General features: G+C 47.9%; 1 protein-coding gene across 1 annotated transcript; it reads left to right on the top strand.

Annotated features, from left to right (window-relative positions):
* Positions 1-3,460: 3,460 nt before the first annotated feature.
* MLF2 (myeloid leukemia factor 2) lies at positions 3,461-8,025 on the top strand. The gene is made up of 8 exons (XM_043968442.1): positions 3,461-3,745; positions 4,498-4,575; positions 4,845-4,971; positions 5,190-5,225; positions 6,129-6,182; positions 6,732-6,860; positions 7,071-7,230; positions 7,810-8,025. Exons 2-8 carry the CDS (start codon positions 4,526-4,528, stop codon positions 7,998-8,000), a joined length of 747 nt encoding a protein of 248 aa, XP_043824377.1. The 5' UTR covers positions 3,461-3,745; positions 4,498-4,525; the 3' UTR covers positions 8,001-8,025.
* Positions 8,026-9,873: the final 1,848 nt, after the last annotated feature.

Here is a 9,873-nt window from a genome sequence, read left to right as displayed (position 1 = left end):
CAGCAGTATCTCTCATATTTGGCTCAGCTGATGGCAAGTCTAAATCAGGAGCCAAGGACAAACTGAACTTATAGCTCTACAATGAGTGCAACAAAAACAAAACAAAACAAAAAAAATTATGCCATGCCTAAGGGCAACTTTTTGAGTGCTTCAAGAATGGGAGAAAAGAACTTTCAGCAAGCAGAAGCTATTTAGTTATCTCTTTACCACATGTACTTTCTAAGATTAAACCCACTTTTCCCTGGATTCCGTATGTACTTGTGAGAGAGTGTCACAGACTTTTTGGGGATGTTGTGTAACAACTCTGCCTACTGTACTATCTTATTAAATATCCTTTTCTAAAAAGCTACTCAAGACTTTACTGACTGAACTGATTCTTGATTGATAGTCTCTGGAGGCAACACCAGTGAGGGCTTAAGCCCATAGCATTAGACGATCATCTGTAATCCCCTAGAAGTACCCTTAGAATTCTGAGGGGAAAATGTAGCTAGCTAAATTCTAGCTTGGGACCCAACTCATCAGTGAAAGTAGAAGTAAATATTAGCTTGATCTAAGCGATTGAATGAATGGGCTACATAGGGAAAAGAGAGCAAAAGGGTACTGAACTTCTGAAAGGAAATGGAGGAAAAATATTTAAGAAAAAAAAAAAGAAACAAACAAAAAATACTTAAGGAAATGGAAGAAGGAAGAAGCATGGTATAAAGAGGAAGCCAGCAGATATATGTTGCCTACTATGCAAATTTATCGAAGGTTGGCCCTCATGTGAGCTCATCTTTTGGTCCCTGGAGAGAAAAGAAATTACATTAAAACTAGTTTTAAAGGGCCACATATGGGGGCAGCTGGGTGGCACAGTGAATAAAGCACCAGCCCTGGATTTAGGAAGACCTGAATTCAAATCCAGCCTCAGACACTTGACACTTACTAGCTGTGTGACCCTGGGCAAGTCACTTAACCCTCATTGTCCTGCCTCCCTGAGGTGACAAGCAATGTGTATCTTTCTCTGCTCTTGGTTGGAGGAGTTGTCTCCCGGCTGTCCAGCATGTGAGTACATTCTCTTCCCCCTGGTACATCCTGTGACAAGCAAGCACAAGGGTCAGAGTTTGAAGTCCCCCACTATTTGACTGATTCACTGCTAGACTGCTCTCTGATATCTTTCAGCTACTTAAAATCCCAAGAGGTGTGAACCTATTGACAACTCTTTAGTTCTTAATCCAAAGAGGTTCACACTTCATAAAGAGATTAAGATTATTAACCATCTCGGTTACACATTTTACCACATCCTAGCCTTTAAATTGATTGTATTATGTTATGGGGAGGGGGGGAGGGGGGGAGAGGAGATACTGCCTACCCCTTCAAACAGACTATATAAGTTCCTGGAGAGCCAGGGGCTGTCTTATCTAAACTTTGTATCTCCATCCCTTTCCTGCCTACCCAAATTGTTTCATATTTGTTGAAGGAAGGAAATTTAAGGTTGAGACAGTAGGAAAGAAAATTTGAGAGGCAGGAGTACCACAGGGCTCGCTACATCTGCAGTGTGAGCACAAAAACTTTCTGAAGTTTCTTCCCTTTTATTATCAATAAAGTTTTGTTTCCTTTTATTCTTTCTGCCTATAAAGTTTTCTGTTTCTGCTAGTATCTGCTGCCTTCTCTATATTTTCCCACCATTAAATGGAATTCTTCAAAAGAAGTCATCACCAGCATTCCCTGATTCAATAGTATTCTTCTATCTCCTGCATACTACCCACTCCCCAAAAAGAGGGGGCATAATAGGGACTATCCTTTTCTTCTGAGTTTGGTTCTATCAACCAGAGTGACCAAAGAAAAAGAATCAGGGAGGGTGAGAGTCTGTATATGGTTTTGTGGGGGGTTGGGTTTTTTTTTTTACAGGGCAATGGGTTAAGTGACTTTCCCAGGGTCACACAGCTAGTAAGTGTCAAGTGTCTGAGGCTGGATTTGAACTCAGGTACTCCTGAATCCAGGGCCAGTGCTTTATCCACTGCGCCACCTAGCTGCCCCCTGTATATGTTTTGTGTAAAGTTCAACCTAAACTGGGCAAATCCCTTGAGGGAGATAGGATCCCTCTTCCAAGAGAGCCAGATTGATTCAAAAAACTCAGAATATCAAAGGCTGCCCTGAGGATTCCTGCATCCTAAACTCAGCTCTGGCCCCAGATGGTTGGAGGATCCTGAAGCAGTTTCTGCTCTGGAGTCCAGGTCTCCCCCCACAACCCCCAAACCTGACAGGGAATGAGGCCCTTTGCCCAACTACATTGCTTACCACTACCCCTTCCATCCTGACTCCCACTTAGAGGAAACTGCCTGGGAGCTCTAGACTACACAGACGAGGAAGGAAATGAATAGCAGTGTAGATGATTTCAGATCTCTAATCCCCTTCCCTAGTCTTCTCATTTTACACGTGGGGTAACTGAGGTGCCCACCCCCCGCACGGGAGGGTGGTCATAGAAGTCTAGTGAGAGGGAAGAGCCCTCTAGCGGCCAATCCCTGAGCCGAAGCCGGCTCCCGGTTCATTGAGCCTCGAACCCCCCAGGCATTGCAGCAAAAATGAGCCACCGTCCTAACGCCGACCACTTCGCCTTTATTGCGCATGCGCGGCTCTGGCTCCTGCTCCTCCTCTGGCTTCTGCCTTCCCTTCCTCCGCCGCTTCCCCTAGAGGAAGCCTGCCCCTCCTCCTTTAGAAACTGCACTCCCCTATAGAAAACCTCCCCCACCCCCATTGTAAATCCGTTCCTCCTTCCTCCTCCTCTCCATCCTCTTTTAGAAACCTACCCTTCTTCCCTACCCTAGCGGGTCTCCCTTTAAGAAACTTTCCCCTGGGGAGGCTAGGTGGTGCAGTGGATAAAGCACCGGCCCTGGATTCGGGAGGACCTGAGTTCAAATCCGGCCTCAGACACTTGACACTTACTAGCTGTGTGACCCTGGGCAAGTCACTTAACCCCCATTGCCCTGCGCAAAAAAAAAAAAAAAAAAAGAAACTTTCCCCTTAGGACATCTTCCCTTACTCCTCCCCTATAGAAAACTTGCCCTTCCCTCCTCCTCTAGATACTCCTCCCCAAGGAGGATCTCTGCCTCTTTTTATCAGAAATCTGCCCTCTTTAGAAAACTTGCCCCCTCCTCTTCGTCTTACTCCTCTCCCTCCAGTTTCAGAACTATACTGTCCCTCCCCCTCCCCCATAGGAAATCTGCCCATCCCTGGTCATAGGCATCATTCCCCCACCCCCACCTTCATCCTTTCTTCTAGGGGATCACCCTAAGGAGACCCAATCACTTCCTATGTGTGCGGGGTGGAGGGAGAGACGCCCCACAGGGAAACACGCACAGGTCAACCAAAGTCCTCCCCCTTCGGGGCGCCTCCCCTGGCCGGGTCGGCTGGCAGGGAAAGCCCAGCGGGGCGGGGGCGGGGGCGGGGGCGGGGAGAGAGGAATGGGGAATGGACGGGTGACGTCACTTCCGCCCAGGCCTGGCAGTGGCTGAGCCTGGCTTTGCTCGGGGGCAGCAGTAGCAACAGCGGCAAGGGGAGGAGGAGGAAGAGGAGGAGAAGGGAAGGAAGGAAGGAAGGAAGGAAAGAAGGAAAGAGCATCCGGCCTCGCCACTCGCCTCAGCGCCCCGGGCCCAGCCGAGCAGCCAGCCGGGGCCGCGACTCCGCGGGCCTACGCCACGCACGGGATCGGGCCCGGCCGGATGGGCGCCTGAGCTTTGGGCCCCTCGGCGCCCTGGATTGGGGCCTGGTGAGGGTCGCGACGGGGGCGGAGGCGGGCTCGGGGCCTGAGGGCAAGGAACCGGGCAGCGGGCACCGGCAGCCCGGGTCCCCCTGAGCGTTCGAGGCCGGAGTCGGGTCTCGGAGCAGATCCTGAGCGCCCCAGGGCGCTCTATGGCCCAGGCGGGAGGCAGGGTCGGCCTGGACTCCGTGGGGGGAGGGGCCGGGGCCTTGGACGGACCGTCGACTGTCAGTGTGTGAGGTTATGGCTGTGAGGGCCTGGAGGGGGGAGGAGGCAGGGCAGGCGGGGTGTGCAAAGAAAACAAAGTGGCCAGGGCAGTGAAGAGGGCGAGAACCCCTAGAGGGGTATCCTTATCCAGAAGAGGGACAAAAGGAGGGTGCTGTTGGCCAGGGCCTGGGGGAGACAGCAGGAAAGAGTGGCTGGCCTGGGGGGGGGGGGGTTGGGACAAAAGGAGTAGAGATTGTGATATCTCTTTGAAAGAGAAATACTGGCCAGCACTGAGAGGGAGGGCCGTTGGGGAGCCACTTGCACTCCCATATTGGATTCTGTTGGGCATCTTGAGCAGAAAGGTCTCTTATGTTTACATTCTGTTGGGTATCTTGAGGAGAGAGGTCTTCCTTATGTGTGGGATAAGGGCCCAGTATTGGAGGGTAACTTTACTCTGGGAGGCATTGCATTGCAAGCTTCCCCCTGCAGAGGGTAAGATGAATGTGTTTTCCCTTCTGGCATCTTAACCTTGTTCTCCATCTCCTTTCCTCTAGTTCAGAGCTCCCGGAAGCTGAGAGCAGGATGTTCCGGTTCATGAGGGACGGAGAGCCTGAGGATCCCATGTTCCTCATGTGAGTCTTTCCTTCCCCCTCACCTACCAGGGCACTTGATCCCATCCAACACCAAGCCTGTGAGAGGCTGGGATAGAACCCTGAGTTCTCTGTTTGGGTTTTAAAAACGGGGGTCAGAATGTCCTGGTTTAGGGTTTATTCTGGGCCACAAGGAAGATAGCTTCTTTCTTTGCCCTAGTTTCTTTGTGTTATAATTGGAGAAGGAAGGAACCTAGCCATGGGACTTGTGGTCCTCCTGACATTCTGCTGTCTTTTTATATTTTCCACAGGGACCCTTTTGCTATTCACCGACAACATATGAGCAGGATGCTGTCAGGGGGCTTTGGCTACAGCCCTTTCCTTAGCATCACAGATGGGAGCATGCCAGGGGCTCGACCTGCTAGTCGAAGGATGCAGGTAATAGGGCAACATATTTAAGACTATCAGATGTTGAGGGTTGTGAAGGAACTTGAGGAAAAGTCCCTGACCTCCCCTTATGGGGGAGAGGGAGCCAAATTCTTGGTGCTTAAAAGAAGAATGGGGGGAAACTTAGATGTGGGCCTAACCTAGGTTTATAGGGAAGGGAGGGGGAGAGGTATATATTCTAATTCTACTTCTTGTCCATGGACCTGTAGGCTGGGGCTGTCTCACCTTTTGGGATGCTGGGAATGGTAAGTCCTCATTCATCCACATCTCCTTCCTCCTATGTTCTTTATCTCCTTTCTGTATTGTTTTCACATCTATCCCTTTAAGAGGTCTTTTGGGGCAGCTAGGTGGCACAGTGGATAAATACCAGCCCTGGATTCAGGAGGATCTGAGTTCAAATCCAGTCTCAGACACTTGACACTTACTAGCTGTGTAACCCTGGGCAAGTCATTGAACTCTCATTGCCCCGCAAAAAAAGAAAGAGAGTTATTTTGGAGTGACTACTGTGGTGTCCCCTCCCATCCACCTGGCCTAGTATTCACAAAGCTTTAAGCCTATACAGGGTTACATATTTAACTGTACCCCATGTCCAGAATCTATAGAAAGAGGACTCTTTTTTTCCCTTTTTTGTGGGTTCCTGTTTTGTTATTGTGTGTCTGTTGGGGAACAGTCAGTATTGGTTAAAATTGGATAGATACGTTAAAAGTCTGTTGATTTCTTAGAGGAAAAGGAAGATAGGGAAGCCAGAAAATGGAGAAAAAGAATGAAGCCAGAGAGGGAGAATAAGAGGCCAGTGTTGTTTTGGCCAGTTTGGATAGAGAGATTCAGTGTATGGATAAAAGGATTTAAAGCTGGAGGGAACCCAGATCTTCTAATCTAACTTTTTCATTTTACAAAAACCCCAAAGTCAAAAAGGTATTCATTGGCAAACTAGGATTTGAACTCAGGTCCTCCACCTCCAAATCTAGTGTATTTTCCACTAAGCCACAATGCCTTTCAAGAAGTTTTAGAACAGATGACCAGGTGTGAGGGGGAAAGGAAAGAAGTGGCACTATAATGGTGCCAGACCATTCTTGAGATCGGTGAAGAAACCTAAAGTCCATTTGTTTGGGTTTCCTGAGCCTTTTCTTTTGACTCTCCTTCCCTAGACAGGTGGCTTCATGGACATGTTTGGGATGATGAATGATATGATCGGGAATGTGGTAAGCCTCTTGTCCTTAATCTTCTTGTTAACTTTTGGACACTCTAAGTGATAGCCTGATTCCACAGATTCCTCGTGTTCTCCAAAGGGATTTACTAGACAGTTTGACCCTTAAATTCTGGGTTGGAACTTGGTATTCACATAGAGACATGAGATCAGGTCCCTGCTCAAGAAGCTTGAGCAAGATAGAGATTTCTTATTAGGCGTCCAGTTTAGGGCAGAACCTTTTCAATGGCATCAAGGTCAATTGTGAATTCTCACAATACTATGATAGAAACAAAGTTAAAAACAAACTGGGATGGGGCAGCTAAGTGGCGCAGTGGATAAAGTACCAGCCCTGAATTCAGAAGTTCAAATCTGGCCTCAGACACTTGACACTTACTAGCTATGTGACCCTGGGCAAGTCACTTAACCCCTTGTTGCCTTGCAAAAAAGAAAAGAAAAAGATAAAACAAAAACAAATTGGGATGTGGGAAGGACTTTCTAGTGAGGGTGGTAGGATTCCCCTCTCTCCCCCAACCAGTTCCACTCTAGCTTCCCTCTTCTACAGGAGCACATGACAACTGGAGCCAACTGTCAGACCTTTTCATCCTCCACTGTCATCTCTTACTCCAACCTGGGTGATGGCGCTCCCAAAGTCTACCAAGAAACATCTGAGATGCGCTCAGCACCAGGTGGGGTAAGTGCTATGGGGCTCCTGATCCACAGAACTGGACTGCCTCCCTATGGACAGCACCTTTCTCAAAGCAGGTGGTGCTAGACACCATCCAGAAAAGCACTGGGATATTTCTCAGAATTATTTGAGGGAAATTTTGACCATGGCTACTGTTAATAGAAACTTGGATGCAAGGTAGCTATATATGATGAGCCATCCATCTTTTTTTTTCAGATCCGGGAGACAAGAAGAACAGTGAGGGACTCTGACAGTGGGCTAGAGCAGATGTCCATTGGGCATCATATCCGAGACAGGGCACACATCCTCCAGCGTTCTCGAAATCACCGAACTGGGGACCAGGAAGAACGGCAGGACTACATCAATTTGGATGAGAGTGAGCCTCCTCGAGTCTGACCTTTCCACTTGCTATTCACATCACTCTTGCCCAGTAGTTCCCATCTTCTAATAAAATGCTTTAAGGCTTTGCAATTCTGGTGGGCAGGAAGGCCCTTCCCTGTTAGAAAGTGAGAGTCACTTCTCTTTGAGGCTCTGATCTTAAACAGATACTGTCAGTGTTCAGACCAAGGAGAGGCACTTCCTGAAAGCTAAGGAAGTTATTGTTGGCATGATTTCTCTGACTACTCTTTTTCTTTTACTATTCAACCTCCTTTTCTCCTAGCTTTTTAAAATCAACAAATACTTATTGAGTTCCTATTATATGCAAGGTACTCTGGTTTTTACTGAGGTGATAAAAAGAAGTCCTCTTTTCTTTTTTTTTTTTTTTTCTCTTCTGTGGAGGCATTGGGGCTCCACAGTGCCTCCCACTTCTAGTTGCTATCCCTTGACCTAGACTAATAGTCTTTTCCCCTGTCCTGCTTTTAGAAGGACGTTAACCTTGACTGCTTTTTGCAGTTGCCTCTTGAAATTCTCCTGGAACAGAAATCCAACTCTATTCTGTGTATTCCCTCTTCAGGTGATGCGGAAGCGTTTGACAATGAGTGGAGGAGAGAGACATCCCGATACCGGCCACAGCGCCCCCTGGAATTTCGTCGGCATGAGGCTGCTGGGGCGGGTGGGGGTAGAAGGGCAGAGGGACCCCCTCGGCTGGCTATACAGGGCCCTGAGGATTCCCCCTCCCGACAGTCAAGACGCTATGACTGGTGAGGACCCCACCCACCCACCCAGGTCCTCGCATAAGTGTTGGTGGGAAAGGGATCACAGGTAAGGGATGAAGTCCCTCAGTCATTCCTCTGGCATTTGGAGGAAACCCACTTGTTCCTAATATTTTAGATTATGAGAGTGGGATAAAGAACCTCTTAGAGCCTGTTTTGGTGACACAGGTCTCAGCTGGTCTAGGAAAGGAAAGAAATTCTCCTAACTTGGAGAATTGACCACAACCACCAAGACCCTCATCATCCCGGCTTCTGTTTTTCCCCTTTCTATATGACAAGCTTTCTCTCCCTCTACCCTCTAGGTACAGGCTGTGAGGGGCAGAGGAATCACCCCTTGGAATAACTCCCTTTCCCCAGTTTAATATTAAATAGAGGTGAGCTGGCCCCTTCAAGCTTAGGGAGCCTTAGGGGGAGCCCCCTTTACTGCTTTCACTATTCTCCTGCCCCCTTTCTCAATCTCGCCCTCCCATAGTGAATTTACTGACTTGTTTTCTTTCTGTTGTTCCCTGTTCTCTTGATTTTTTTCTCCTCTCTAACCCCCAATAAGTACAAGGTCCCTTAGGATAAGTTCCGGGGGCAAAATTCTCCCTTTTCCCCCCAAAGGTCTTTCAGTGGCCATTGGACCCTTTCTCACCTCCACCTAGAAGTCCCATGTTTGGGGCTATGCCCTCTCCCTATTGGCTGGGTAAGGGGTGGGTATTGGGTCCTCTTCCCTCTTGTCTTCTAATCCTATGCCCCCAAGCGCCCATGCACATGTGTGTATACACACACACACACACACTCACACACACACTCTGTCTCTGCGTCCTCCTGCCCTTTGTGTGTGTGTGTGTGTGTGTGTGTGTGTGTGTGTGTGTGTGTGTGTATGTATGTAACTTGTAACTTTATGAAATAAAGGGGAATGGAAAAGAGAGTTTTTAGAAATGTGGTTCTGTTTTGTTCCCAGTCCCACACCAGCTGTGGTCTCCAAGCCACCACTGTTTGCTCTCCCTGATCCCAACTTATTGTCACCCAGTTCTCCCATTTGCTATGACTCTTATTTTCTCTTCCCAAGCCCCCATTTCTTCTGGCACCTTTCTCATACAACTTTGACACAGCACCTGGTTTCTGGTTTAATTGTCATTGTTTCACACTCATTTAGAAGAGACTGGAGCATGACCTAACAGAAGTAGTTTGAACTCTTCTCTGGCTCCTTTCAGTCTTCTCTTCCCCTTTCCAGGAGTCCATGCAACCTCAAGGATGTTCTTATGTGCAGAAAGAGGAGCACTTAATAGTGTGACAAGCCAGTGTAGACTTTAGTCCTTACCTACTCCCTCCTGGTAGGTGGGGTTGAGGGCACCAGGAGAAAGAATAGGAGCCCAGAGGAGAAAGGCAATCTGGAAACTGATAGGTATTGAAAGTGAATATGGATCTCTCGAATGTCTCTCCCAGCTTCCTTAGAAGTTTTCCTTCTCTTCTTTAATTCTAGTCCAGCCCTGTTACTCCTTGGCCAATTTCAAGGGTCTGTTTAAGGATTTTTAGATCATGGTTTGATCATGGAACTCGCCTAACTCTTTTGCAACCCAGTTAGTTATAAAGGGCACTGTTATCCCCCATATAGCTATGTCTTAACCTAAATTCTAGTTCTAGGGAAATGGGATAATTTTCTTCCAGGATCCAGATGGTGGAATAGACCCAGAATTGGTGGGAGAATTAAACTTAGACAGTGGTGAAGAAAAAGAAGGAAGAGGCACCCTGCTTCTCAAGGGTATAAAATAGAAGTGAACATCCAGCTCGGGGGTGAAGTTTTAGACAAGGGTAACTCCCTAGTGGCTAAAAATTCCTTGAGACAGCCCACTCCCCAAAATCAATTCATTTCAGATGTT

The sequence above is a fragment of the Dromiciops gliroides genome, chromosome 5 (genome assembly GCF_019393635.1).
Source record: "Dromiciops gliroides isolate mDroGli1 chromosome 5, mDroGli1.pri, whole genome shotgun sequence".
NCBI classification, from domain to species: domain Eukaryota; kingdom Metazoa; phylum Chordata; class Mammalia; order Microbiotheria; family Microbiotheriidae; genus Dromiciops; species Dromiciops gliroides.
This window is presented reverse-complemented; position numbering and strand designations above follow the sequence as displayed.

Excerpts from the sequence above, each read along its gene's own strand:
- MLF2 (XM_043968442.1), top strand. The coding sequence starts at position 4,526 with ATGTTCCGGTTCATGAGGGACGGAGAGCCTGAGGATCCCATGTTCCTC. Across the intron at positions 4,576-4,844 it reads GAGGATCCCATGTTCCTCAT|GGACCCTTTTGCTATTCACC; the intron begins GTGAGTCTTTCC and ends TATTTTCCACAG. Across the intron at positions 7,231-7,809 it reads CTACATCAATTTGGATGAGA|GTGATGCGGAAGCGTTTGAC; the intron begins GTGAGCCTCCTC and ends TTCCCTCTTCAG.